Source organism: Macaca mulatta, chromosome 6 (assembly GCF_049350105.2).
Source record: "Macaca mulatta isolate MMU2019108-1 chromosome 6, T2T-MMU8v2.0, whole genome shotgun sequence".
Lineage (NCBI taxonomy): Eukaryota > Metazoa > Chordata > Mammalia > Primates > Cercopithecidae > Macaca > Macaca mulatta.
Genome location: NC_133411.1, coordinates 8,877,689 through 8,891,275, shown reverse-complemented (window position 1 = coordinate 8,891,275; position 13,587 = coordinate 8,877,689). Strand labels below are relative to the sequence as shown.

The 13,587-nt window shown below is 46.9% G+C and overlaps 1 protein-coding gene across 1 annotated transcript in view; it reads right to left on the bottom strand.

The window, feature by feature from the left end:
- Window positions 1–1,408: 1,408 nt before the first annotated feature.
- Window positions 1,409–13,587, bottom strand: part of ADCY2 (adenylate cyclase 2) — a 426,140-nt gene continuing 413,961 nt past the window's right edge. The window contains 2 exon segments of the mRNA NM_001265652.1: window positions 1,409–4,186; window positions 8,443–8,567. Of these exon segments, the coding sequence (NP_001252581.1) occupies window positions 4,034–4,186; window positions 8,443–8,567 (278 nt within the window). The 3' untranslated portion in view covers window positions 1,409–4,033.

Genomic DNA, 13,587 nt, shown 5'->3' with positions numbered 1-13,587 from the left:
TAATTTGAAACTCACCCAAGTGTTAAGGTATCAGCTACGTTTTAAATGAATGGACCCCTTGGAAGAAATCATCTCTCATCTACCATGATTAAATTCCCACAGTTTAGCAGTGAACAGGCAGGTGGCCTAATTAATTTCAATGCTGATTGCTCCATCACTGGTTTTATTGTTTTGAATATGCAAAGAGGATTCTCTAAAAATAAATGACACTGAATTGCCGGCAATTTCAAGGTTGAGTGACTCCTAAATATTTCTTTATTTTTTTGAAAACAATTTTTCAGTGTAGGTGTCTTTTATTTATTTCAAACAAATGGCAGTAGTTTATTTCGAATGCCTTTGGGTGCATTATACCATATTTATAGTAACATAATAGAAAATATATAAAGTTTGGGTTATAGAAATATTTATAAATTATTCATTATTCAGACTTGATTTCAACAAAGACAAGGCATCTGTAAGTGACTGTAATAAATTAATGTCAAACTAAATTATTTTCATTTACTTTAAGTCAGACCTTACTCCCTTCACCTTCTACTACATACTGACTTTCAAAAGGCAGGGCTGTAATTGGCCAAGATTTCAAAAGATCTCACATTTGTAAGAGGAAATTAAGTGTATTTCTCTTGGTATCCCAATGTTTATCATTTAAAGCCAATGCATGAATGCTTGTTAAACTCATCACACATAAGATAATATATTCTTATATTAATGGATTGTTTTGGTTTATAAATTTTCATCACTGGGCAATTGTGTTTCTTTTTCTTTTCTTTTTTTTTTTTTTTTTTTTTTGTGAGACAGAGTCTCACTCTGTCACCCAGGCTGGAATGCAGTGTTATAATCAAGGCTCATGGCATTCTAGACTTCCTGGACTCAAGTGATCCTCCCACCTCAGCCTCCCAGGTAGCTGGGACTACAGGCACGTGCCACCATGCCCAGCTAATTTTCTTATTTTTTTTTTGTAGAGGTGGGGTCTCACTATGTTGCCCAGGCTGGTCTCAGACTCCTGGGCTTAAGTGATCCTCTCTCCTCGGCCTCCCAAAATATTGGGGTTACAGGCATGAGCCACTGCACCCGGCCTGATGATGTTACCTGGTCATTCAGTGTATTCAGAGCAAAGGAAAGATCAATGGTTGCTGTCTTTAGGAGCACAGTGAGTTGGGAAGGAAGAATAACATTGGGGATTGATGACAAAACTTAGACACTTCTAAACAGATACGTAAAACACTGGCGTTTTTAGGTAACTGGACTGGAGGCAATTTCCATGAGAACCTTCCTGTAAGACTTTAAGGAGAGCACTGGGGAGAGAATTTTTTCTTGAAACCAATGGCACTGGGACCTGGGCTGATGGGCGATGCACTGCCAGTTTTCTGCCTGGCCGGTGGGAGGCGCACTGCCAGTTTTCTCCCTGGCCGGTGGGAGGCGCACTGCCAGTTTTCTGCCTGGCATTTTTGCTCACAGGGATGCTTTCAGCTGCCCAGAGCTTTAAGGAGCTTTGAGCAGGAGTAATGCTCTTCTAGATTCAGGGAACAGGCAGTTTTCCATTCTAGCCTGGCCTCAACTGCTAATCAACTGTGGAACTCTGAACACATGTGCCTGAATTACTCTGCCCCAGTTTCCTCATTTGCAAAAACATTGGGGAGGGAGGGAGGTCTCAAGCTTGATCAGGGATCAGAATCACCTGGAGAACCTGTTCACTAAATAGCAATTGTGCTGGGCCCTCACCCCGGGCATCTCAGATTCAGGGTCCTCCTTCAGGTTGGGGCCTGAGAATTTGCATTTCTGACAAGTTTCCAGGGGATGCTGAGGCTGCTGCCATGGGACCACACCTAGAACGGCCCAGGTGCACACAGAGCTTCCCACAGTGGATTCTGACAATGACTCTGAATGCTTTTAAAAGCCTATTGTTTGGTAAGACTGGTGATATGGCTTTCGGAGAGCACAATTCTCCTTTTGAGTTCTTTTAGCACAAACCCATGGGGGAATGGGAGGGACTCTGTTTATGAGAACTTGGTGGACCACCCAGCTGGGGGTGTTCACTCAGGGTAGGTTACCCAAGGAGACCTGCGGATGAGTGTAGCAGGATGTAACAGAGGAGGAACCCACGAGGCACACCTGCTGCTCATCCTTACACATTCTACACCATGGCCAGTTTGAGCTCATGGAAATGCTACAACATCCTAGTCCAGATTTCGATTAGAGGAAAGAGAAAAGCCCTTGCTTCAACCACTGTTTTTGGAGATCTAGGGATATTAAGGCCAATGCTGAAGTTGTGATTACAGGATCAAAAAATTCCCCATTGAGGCAGAATACTAAATAAGTCATGCTCTACTCACACTTCGGTGATAAAGGATGGTTATCAGCTTCGATAAGTGCCTTTTACTGGGAATGAGTCACAGTCCTGGCACAGCAGCGGTGCCCGTGCTGTGACTGTGCAGGCCCAGCCAGGCTCTCACAGTCATTGCCTCGTTTAATCACTAGGGATTCCATGAGTTGCCAATAAGGAAAGTACTCCTAAGAGGGACTAAGAGATGTGTTCAAAGTTACACAGCTGGTAAAAAGTCAGAGCCAGGAATCAAACCAGGAACTTGTGCTTCAAGTTCGAGTTCCACGAATAAAAGGCTTCCTAAGAGATCATCTGGGCCCTCTACCTCTTACAGATGCCTGCCACGAGCTATAAAAAGAAAACAAGTTTGACCAACTGGGCTACAATTTGCAGTTTTGCTTTTAAACATTAGATTACACATGATTGCTCTACTTTTCACTATTTGGCAAAGTATGATTTCTTTATGTTATAAGTACCAAACAACTTGTATTGGATTGACAAGAACAAATTCTTCAAGGTCTTCTGTCTTTAAAAATGCATGAACGTTGGCTGTGTGTCTTCTTTAGCCTTCTCAGACTTAACAGGCAGTCTGTGGGACTTAGTACTTCTCTCAGTTAGTTCACGCTATTGTGAGACTGATTTGCATAGCTGGTTCCACATTATTCTTTTGCAGTCTATTTCTGTTAGGTCTAGCAAAACATTCCTGTAGACAGGAGCATAGTGGACGGAGGGGGCACTGTTGCTCGCAGAGAATCTTTTTACTAGTAAAGTATTTGTCCCTGAAAGCATTCTCTAGAGATGCCCAAATTAAAATCAGACCACTAGATACATTCAACATGCTTGCCTGCTTTCCAGGGAGCTGAGTAACCAATTATCTGCGTCACACACTGTATCCTAATCTGAATTACATTTCAACATTGGCTTCTGGAGAGCTCTTTCCGAAACAACTGTGTCAAAAGGGAGAACGGATGGAAAACACACTTTAATTCTGGAGCAAACCACAGAAGAAAGAAGACAGGAAAATAAAAGATACAGGCACTGCAAATCAAAGTACATAAAACTTTTAATGAATTAACTTTACAAAAGACAAATGGCATCAAAACATCAGACGAGTTTGGTACAAAACTGGTCCTAGGCTGTGAAGACTAATTCTGGTGACGGATGGCAACGTGCTGCTGGCATGAGACACATGGAGCAGAGGGACGAGAGCCGTGGGTCCCAACGGGGGCCCTTGGACACCACTGGCAATGAGACAATGGGTGAGCACAGACTCCATGTGAGGGACAGAATCAACTTATTCACGAATACTGTGTGTTTGAATATCAGACGAGCAGATGCGGTTGGCGAGCTACCATATTTTCCAGAAAAGAACATGCACCAGAAGATAATATACACCCCCTAGTTTTATTGCCTTAAGAATGTGTGTGTGTTTCACCTCTCTCCTCTTTGTTAGTTCTCTCAATGCTTTTCTTCTATCACGCACGCTCCTTTTCCCTTTTGCTTAGGAGCAAGCACAGTGCAAGTGGCAGAACGATCTGGGCACACGTCAGACACCAAACGGTATGCCACTGGGTCACGGGAACGAGTCTGCAGAGGCTCCATAGGACAGACAGAGCACGCACATCAAAAACAAGGGACAGAAGTTGCAGTCAGAAAGTGTGTGATACCTTCCTGAAAATACAGTCTTCTTGCCAAAATGAAGGTGACTCTTCAGGATGCCACATTGCTCTGGGAAAGGGACCTTGACATTTCTGTGTTTACAAAGTACGTCTTCAGGTCCCCCTTTCCTTTCACGTTGATTATTCCTCGACAGGTGCATGTGTATCCGAGGGTCTGCAGGACGAGGCTTGTCTCCTCCGTAACCTAGAAGGCACAGGAACACGGGAGAACGGGCTTAGTTAGTACCTACATTGATACAACCCATCTGACTCAAGGATGAAGAGCCAAAGAAAGGCACCATGCTCTTCAACCCAGGAATTCCACTCCTGAGAAGTCAGTAGAACAGTGAGAGTAATCCACAAGAAAGAAAGGTTGTAAAGGACAATGCTGTTTAATTCAGTGCAGGGATAGCGAAAAATTGGAAACAACCTAAAATTCAAGTAACTCCAGTGCTGCGATGATGCTATCATGGATGAGACAACATCGAACCATTTCACCCAGAAAAGGGATTGAGCCTGGATCCAGGCTATGATTCCAACCACTTGATGTTATGTATTCACATTGAAGAGACCTGGAAAAAAGAGAGTGAACCAAAATAGGTTGGAGTGGTGGGATTCTGGATGATGTTTATAAATTGTCATGAATGTCTTTCATGAAATAATAAACATTAACACTCAATTTCAGTGTCGATGGGAGGAACACCCTGAGAAGGAGCACTCTCAACTCCCGCAAGGGGTCGTGTCCGTCAGGTTTGATGCCTGTGAGTGAAGGGGTAAAACTGGGAGAACTGTGGGAATTTGCACCGGTGTCCGCACGAGCATGATGTTCCCAGTTGAGTCTCAAAAGTCTCCTCACTTCACTGCATTGAAACGGGGGGCTAAGGAGGGCAGCCCCTCTTGCAGGCTGCCGGCTTGACAGGACCACTTACTTCCTGCCATTGCACCGACAGGCGAGGGCCCCGGCTGCTGAACCATGTCCAGGCCCTGCCGTCGGATGACGGTGAACTTGCTGGCTCCCATGGCTTCCTCCTCAGCAGAGATGCACTGTCCCGTACTGAGCCTTGCGCTCTCTCAGCTTCGGCGTGTGCTGCGCCTTCCCTAGGACACCCTGTCTGGGACTGCGGGCCCACGCCTGCCTGTGCTTGGGCTGCCTGAGTGTGGAGGAGCTGCAAAAGCAGAGAACCAGGGAGGCACACAGGCGTGGTCTGAGGGCGAGGCCTCAGCGTCTGAGGCCGGGGAAGACCCCTCTGTTGGCTACCTGCCCCTCCACCCAGTCTCCCCAGCTGGTGTCTGAGTTTGGGCAGACAGAAAGGCCTGGTAATGCTGCTTTGGAACCATAAGAAAAAGGCACAAAGGAGCAATCTCCTCCCACTTCATCTGAGAAGGCACCTGGCATGGCTGCAACAAGGGCACCTGTGAGACCTTGGCCACCTCCAGCACTGGAGTGACAAATCTGTGCCAGGCGGGTATGGCAGGGCTGGGCAGCTTGCAACCCACACAGCAGTGTTATGGCACACAGCAGTGTTATGGCACAGGGCACCGTTGTTCTGGCACATAGTGTTATGGCACACAGCAGCGTTGTTGTGGCACACAGCAGTGTTGTCATGGCACACAGCAGCATTGTCGTGGCACACAGCAGCATTGTTACGGCACACGGCAGTGTTGTTATGGCACAGGGCACCGTTGTTCTGTCACATAGCAGTGTTATTATGGCACACAACAGTGTTATGGCACACAGCAGCGTTGTCATGGCACACGGCAGCATTGTTACGGCACATGGCAGTGTTGTCATGGCACATGGTAGCATTGTTATGGCACACAGCAGTGTTGTCATGGCACACAGCAGCATTGTCGTGGCACACAGCAGTGTTGTTATGGCAAACAGTAGTGTTTTTATGGGACACAGCAGCATTGTCGTGGCACACAGCAGTGTTGTTATGGCAAACAGTAGTGTTTTTATGGGACACAGCAGCATTGTCGTGGCACACAGCAGTGTTGCGATGGCACACAGGGGTGTTATGGCACAATTTTGGTTGTGGTGTGGCCCAGGGCAAGTGCAAAGGTGGGGGCCGTGTCAACAGCAAAGCTCCAGCCTCCTTGGGCTTGGAGACTGAGAAGGGCCTTGAGGGCAGATGCTGCTGCGGGGGCAGAGGCAGAGGCAGAAGTGCAAGGAAACCATGAGGGGTTGTGTTCATGAGAGCCCAGGACGGCATCCAGGGACGCCCAGAACCAGGGCAAACCCTCCATGCACAGATGTCAAGGACTGGCTATGGAAGAATCATCCACCTTTCTGCAGTGTCATGGAAGGATAGCCCCTAGCACAAGGTCCACGTGTGGGTCCTCGGGACCCTGATGAGCAGAGCAGAAAGGAAAGGGAGGCACAGGCGCCAGATGCCCAAGTCCTGCTGCTCTGGTCTGGCCCAAACCCTGGGAGGAGGGCAGGAACCCAGGGAGTGCTTTGCGTATTGGATAAGAACCGAAAGAAGATGAAGAAAACCAAGAAACTCAGGTTTGCAAATTCTGCCGTTATTGGATGAGTGACCTTCCACCTAGAGAACAAACCAATCTTTTGGTGCTTTGGGGGTTAACTGTTGAGGTATTTACCGGCGCTAATGTCACTGGCATTTTAAAACTATCCACTGGTGTTCGTCATGCCAAACCACCCGCTGATCAGCGCCGCATGATTAATGGGAAACCGGGAGGAAGAAGCTGTCCATCTCGATGCATGCTGGTTTCTATGCCTCCAGGCCTAGAAGAGGCCCGCAGGGTTGCTGAGTGGGCTTGCTCTGCTGTTCTCGGGGTTTCCAGGCTAGAAAGCATGCTGGGAGTTAAATGCCCTTTAATAAAAAGAACCTGTTCCTCAGGCCTAGGAGAAGCTTATTAATTGTCTGGGCATCGTTTTTGATTTTCCTGGCATCTCACCACTATTTTTTGCACATAAATGGAAAAAAGAGCTTACTGGAGTGAGGAAGCAAGCCACACCTTCGGGTTTAAAAACCCACCCAAATGCAGCCCTTCCAGCTCCTGTGCTAAGGGAGCAAACACAGGTCTACAAACATGGCTCCCTAGTGACAGGCAGAAACCTGTCTTCTTTCCCTCCAGGAATCAGAGACAATGGAGCCGCTGCAGGTGGCTGACCCGCCCTGAGTCACATGGAGCTTTATGAAGCCCAATATCCTCTTCGAGACACACCTGAGCTCAAACACATTTCAAACATCAACCTCTAGCAGATTTACGATCTCCAGGAGGGAGCACTCTCCATGACCTGCCTCACTTAAATTGCTTTTGATACTTATCCCAAGTGCTTGAAAGCTTCTTGGGGAGCTGGAAAGCATATTAAAAACTGCCATAAATCTTTGGACTGTTCCGGGTGTTGTGTTGGGGACGTGGGCTGGCCTGCAGGTGGGAAAGTGAGCCCTTGGTAGGGGCAGGCCTCTCTTCCCTGCCAAGAGAAGAACCGGGGTTGTCCAGGATTGCTGGAGCATCCCTGGGCATCGGAAGTGGCTAGCGATGTTTATGCAGAAAGTCCTGGAAGCCTTGGTACCCTCAGGAAATGATTAGACTAGGCTGCCAAAACGCCCCACGATTCTTGTTCTAGCTGGGCAACTGAGCAGTCTCCACAGCGCGTGGGAGGAGCACAGGACATGGGTACGGAATATTCTGTCACTGTCAACCTGGGCTGAACCACTGCTCTTTTGTAGCTTGAGGGATAGTTTCAGCGTCATCAACTGAGCAGTTGCATGAGAAGATTAGACTAGTTTCAGCACAGCTTTAGTAACAGATTTTTTTTTCTATTATCTTTTCAGTGATTTTAAAATACTTTTAAAAATATATTATTAGTGCTATTGTAACATACTTTAACCATGATTATAATTGATTTAATGAGCAATGGAAATAGTCATACAAAATAATTTTAGTTTTCTCCAACCACTGCTTTTCATTTGTCAGACCTTCCTTTCTCCCCCTTGGGTGGATTTCAGCACTGCCATTCATATCAACCTTCTATTTCACATCTGACCTCTCCCCAGCCTACCACTTCCCCTCATCCCAATTCAGTTTGAGAGAAGAAGGTGGGGGGTTGTGTCTGGTTTTGGATGCATGATCCCTCTTGCTTGCAAAGTCCTGTTTAAGGTATTGGCACCAGGAGAAGTAATAAAGGTGGAAGAGGACACCACTCCCGTACCGAATGCTCAGGGCTGTTGTGCCATCATGCTGGTTGCTGCTGGATCATTTGTTTCCACAAATGCAATAGCCTTTATATTGTTAGAATTTTGTTGTTGTTAACAGTCAATGCGGAAACTGACATTTCCCCAAAAATTGTTCTCCAAAAGATTTAAGTAAATTTCAAGGTTTACTTTTTTCCTTTGTTTTAATATATTAGTATCCTTATTATACTTATTTATGGATCCCAAGAGAATAGACATGGTTGATGAAGGCAGTGCAGACCACACACTGCATTACCTGTATTTTGTCCAGGACTCCGGTGCTGTCCATCCTACTGGCCACATTGACAGTGTTGCCCCAGATATCATATTGTGGCTTCTGAGCTCCAATCACACCAGCTATCACAGGTCCATGGTTAATACCTGTGCCACATCAGAGATGAGTTAGCAAGATTCATCTTATAGCCACTGTCTTTTTTTTTTTTTTTGAGATGGGGTCTTACTCTGTCACCCAGGCTGGAGTGCAGTGGAGCAATCTTGGCTAACTGCAACCTTCACCTCCCAGGTTCAAGCGATCCTCCCACCTCAGCCTCCCGAGTAGCTGGGGCTATGGGCACACACCACCACACCTGGCTAATTTTTTTGTATTTTTAGTAGAGACAGAGTTTTGCCATGTTGCCCAGGCTGGTCTCAAACTCCTGAGCTCAGGAGATTCACCTGTCTTGCCCTCCCAAAGTGCTGGTATTACAGGAATGAGCCATCATGCCCGGCCATGGCTACTGTCTAAACAGGATGGTTTCATAGGACCATTCTTGAATCCTCATTATTAAACAAACATAAGCCCAACTCATGAAATTCTAAAACAAAGAAAAATAATTCCTCTTATTTTTCCTACTCAAAAATGTTAAAATATCTGTCCTCTTTTATCTTCTAGACCTTGATTCATGTTTATATGACCATTTGTCATTTTGCATAAGATAAAATGTGTATGCTTTAAAAAACTAAAGGATTACAGGTGCACCTGTAATCCCAGCACTTTGGGAGGCTAAGGCAGGTGGACTGAGATCAGGAGTTTGAGATCAGTCTGGGCAACATAGTGAAATTCCATTTCTACCAAATATATATATAAATTAGCCAGGAGCCAGGTATGGTGGCGCATGGCACATGGCTGTAGTCTCAGCTACTCAGGAGGCTGAGGCAGGAGGATGCCTTGAGCCTGGGAGGTGGAGGTTGCAGTGAGCTCAGATAGCATCACTTCACTCCAGCCTAAGCAAAAGTGGGAGACCCTGTCTCAACAACAACAACAACAACAACAATAAGACATCAAAACTAAACATAATACAGTGGTTTTTCTGTGTTGCTATACAGTTTTAGGCAAGAGATGATTACTATACTATTTTGCAAGTGTTTTAGAGTAAATGTTGATTTTGAAGCAAACGTTTTTATTTTAAATGGCTGCACTACATGGATGTATGCCACTGGCTATTCTGCCACTGTTGGACTTTAGGGTTCGCCCTGATTCTGTGCTGAAAGAACAAGCACAACTACCCCCGCAGCCACACCAGCAGGGCACTTTCCACTCCCCCGTGCTGTTCTCAGTGCTTTACAGATATACGTGCGCTCCTCTCATTCTCAGGGCATGCAGGCCAGGAGGCCGAGGGAGTGGCCTCACACAGGGAGCAGGTGGCAGACACAGGCCCCAAAGGCAGGTGGGTGGCTCTATGGAGTCTTCTCCCGAGGCCCCGACTCCCCCAACTCCACAGCAGGCTCTGGGCACATGGCCCTCTCCCACCTTGAGGCTCGCTGCCTTGGACAGCATCCCCACTGGCGAGCCTGCTGAATTCAGGAAGAACATGTTTTTGTGTTTGTGGTGATGGCTGTCATTTCTAAACCATTTTCCAAAGGACTATCCCAAATCTGCATTGCTGCTGGCAAGGGATCCCATCTATGTCAGCATTAAGAAAGAATCCTGACATGTGTGAGAATGAGATTTTGATGGGATACAAATCTGGGGAAATTGTTCTCATGGGAAGATGACTGGCACTTAGGGGAAAAGTTGAGGGTAGAAGAGAGAAGACTGAGGGGGTCCCTGAGCACCTCCCACTTAGAGGAAATGCCAGGGCCATCAGCGGGAGAGCAACCGAGCTCTCCCACAGGAAGGGGAAGGGACACACAGCCAGGTTCCAGGCGAGCCTCAGAAAGCCTGTCAGGTTTTGCCGCTTGGGTTCTTGGCCCCCTTGAAGCTGGGCTTGACTGCTCAGCGTTCATCAGAGTGAGGAATGTCAGTCCCGGGTGACATAAGCCTGCTCACGCACTGTGTTCTCTAAGGAAACTTAACCACCAGGTCGCTGGAGCCATGCTTGAAGCCAGCTCTCTTCAGCCCAGCTGGCCCAGTTCTTGTCCAAGGTTTCCTGGACCCTGGGGTATCCAGGCGTTAGATACCAAATACATATATATATATATACACACACACACACACACACATAAACACACATACATATATATATACACATATATAAATTAGCCAGGTGTGGTGGCATGAGGCGCATGGCTGTAGTCCCTGCTACTCAGGAGGCTGAGGCAGGAGGATCTCTTGAGCCTGGGAGGTGGAGGTTGAGGAAGTGTTTCTTCCCCAGGTGAGCAGGTGCCCTGGGCCACTGCTAACTACAGAGGTGACAGATGTTGTGCTGACCTCCCCCTTTTAATAACTGCAATTATAAAACCACTGCGATTCCATGTCTACATCTGAGCTTTGACCCTGTGTGGAAGGTGGATATGGCTTCTGCTGTCAGGAGCTGAAGCTTCAAAAGATTAATCAACTTCTCTAATCAAGAAGCAGCCGGGGCTCTTTCCCAGCTCCAGTTTAACAGGCAGGATGGTTCCTGGTCCCATGAACTGCAAATGCGCAGACCGTGGATGTTCTGGGAGTCAGGGGAAGGAGGACCATAGATATAGAAATAGGGATACTGACACTAATTGATTCTTCCCTCTACATTTTCTCCTGGGTCCAGGACCCCCACCTTCCTGCATTAGTTGGACTGTATATTGATGAGGGTATCTCTGGAGATTTAATTTCTGACTGCTGAACTGCTTAGTCTGCTACAGCTGATTGTAGATCTTAGGCAAAGCTTTCCCTTATTTATTTATTTATTAAAATTTTATTTTTTTTTTTGAGATGGAGTCTTGCTCTGTCGCCCAGGCTGGAGTGCGGTGGCGTGATCTCGGCTCACTTTAAGTTACACCTCCTGGGTTCACGCCATTCTCCTGCCTCAGCCTGGGACTAGCTGGGACTACAGGTGCCCTCCACCATGCCACCAATATATTTTTTTTTTTTTTTTCAGTAGAGACGGGGTTTCACTGTGTTAGCCAGGATGGTCTTGATCTCCTGACTTCGTGATCCACCCGCCTTGGCATCCCAAAGTGCTGGGATTACAGGAGTGAGCCACCACACTCGGCCAAAGCTTCCCCTTTGCAATGGAAAGTTAGGTCAGGAAACAGCCCCAATACTGTTCCAAACAGTACCTTTGCAGGTACAAAAGAGGTAAGAAATAAATTCTCCTTTGATGTTGTGGTGTACTCAGGAAAACACACTTCTGGTTTAGGCATCTCAAATAATTTATTCCAGCTCTGGCACAGGTCAGAGCACCCAGGGGTCAGCCAATGGACACTGGCCTGCAGTTCCAGCACTGCATCTGACAGTTCAGCTTGTCTTCTGGCCACTGCTGATCCCTGCTTGGTCAGCAGCTCTGGGGGTGGGGAAGAGCCTGGACTGATTATTGCTGGCAACAGGGCCATCTCTAGTTAGTGCAGGGGTTTGCTTGATTTGTGGTTCCAACCGATTCTACAGCCTGATATGCTGAAAAGGATGCTAGGAGGGAATTCACCTCATTATTTGTCCCATCGCTTTTGTCGGCAATATTATTCTTCTGCGTTGCTATCCCTGAACTGCCTCTGGATGTCGTGGTGCATGGAGGTAGAGCAGGGAAGCCCCCTCCTGGGAGAGACTGAGGGTGTGGGGAAAGAGAGACTCAAAGGCCAATGAAACGTTGAGTTCAGGCTTCCTTAGAAATCTAACAAGGCTGATATATGGGGTTGAGGGTAGAGAGCTTATCAGTTATAGGACAATCAGGGTAAAGTAGGCATTGAGTGTCAATCAACACGACTTGACGGAGGTCCATTCAAGAGTTCACGTGAATCTGAACAATATCACTGAAGTCTAGACCAGGAAAATGGCACTTTGGATGTAGTACGCATGACTGGCAAACAGTCGTTCTGGTCCCATGCTGCAGTGCAGGGCAATATTACTTTGGTCTCTCTAAGTTTGATAATAGAAGAGGTCATTCTCCCACTGCGATAGTTAATACTAAATATCAAACTGATTGGATTGACAGATGCAAAGTATTGATCCTGAGTGTGTTTGTGAGTGTGCAGACAAAGGAGATTAACATTTGAGTCACTGAATTGGGAAAGGCAGACCCACCCTCAATCTGAGTGGGCACCATCTAATCAGCTGCCAGCGTGGCCAGAATAAAAGCAGGCAGTCCTGGCTGACACGGTGAAACCCCGTCTCTACTAAGAATATAAAACATTAGCCGGGTGTGGTGGTGGGCACCTGTAGTCCCAGCTACTCAGGAGGCTGAGGCAGGAGAATGGTGTGAACCCGGGAAGGCGAGTTTGCAGTGAACCGAGATAGCACCACCACACTCCAGCCTGGGCAACAGAGCGAGACTCCATCTCAGGAAAAAAAAAAAAAAAAAAAGCAGGCAGAAGAACGTGGAGAGACTAGACTGGCCTAGCCTTCCAGCCTACATCTTTCTCCTGGGCTGGATGCTTCCTGCCCTCCAGCACCAGACTCCAAGTTCTTCAGCTTTGGGACTCGGACGGGCTTCCTTGCTCCTCAGCTTGCAGACGGCCTAATGTGGGACCTCGCCTTGTGATTGTGTGAGTTAATACTCCTTAATAAACTTTCCTTTATATATACATCTAACCTATTATATATACATCTAACCTATTATATATACATCTATCCTATTGTTTCTGTCCCTCTAGATAACCCTGACTAATACGTTCATGTAATACATTTTTTTTTTAAAGAGGCATAGTAGCAAAATTTGAGGAGCCCATTTTCCAAGCTGTCAAAACAGTGTAGAGTCTCTGGGGTCAAAGGGACATGCCCATGTTTGGTGTGGTCATCTCATCTTTGTGTAAGGTAGCGCCCCCAATAGGGGTTTACGATGCACAGAAGTGAGAAAGTAGAAAGAAAAGTATGGCATTTTGGGAGGCTGAGGTAGGCAGATCACTTGAGGTCAGGAGTGAGAGACCAGCCTGGCCAACATGGTGAAACCCCATCTCTACTTAAAATACAAACATAAGCTGGGTGCGGTAGCACAGGACTGTAATCCCAGATAGTTGGGAGATTGAGGCAGGAGAATTGCTTGAACCC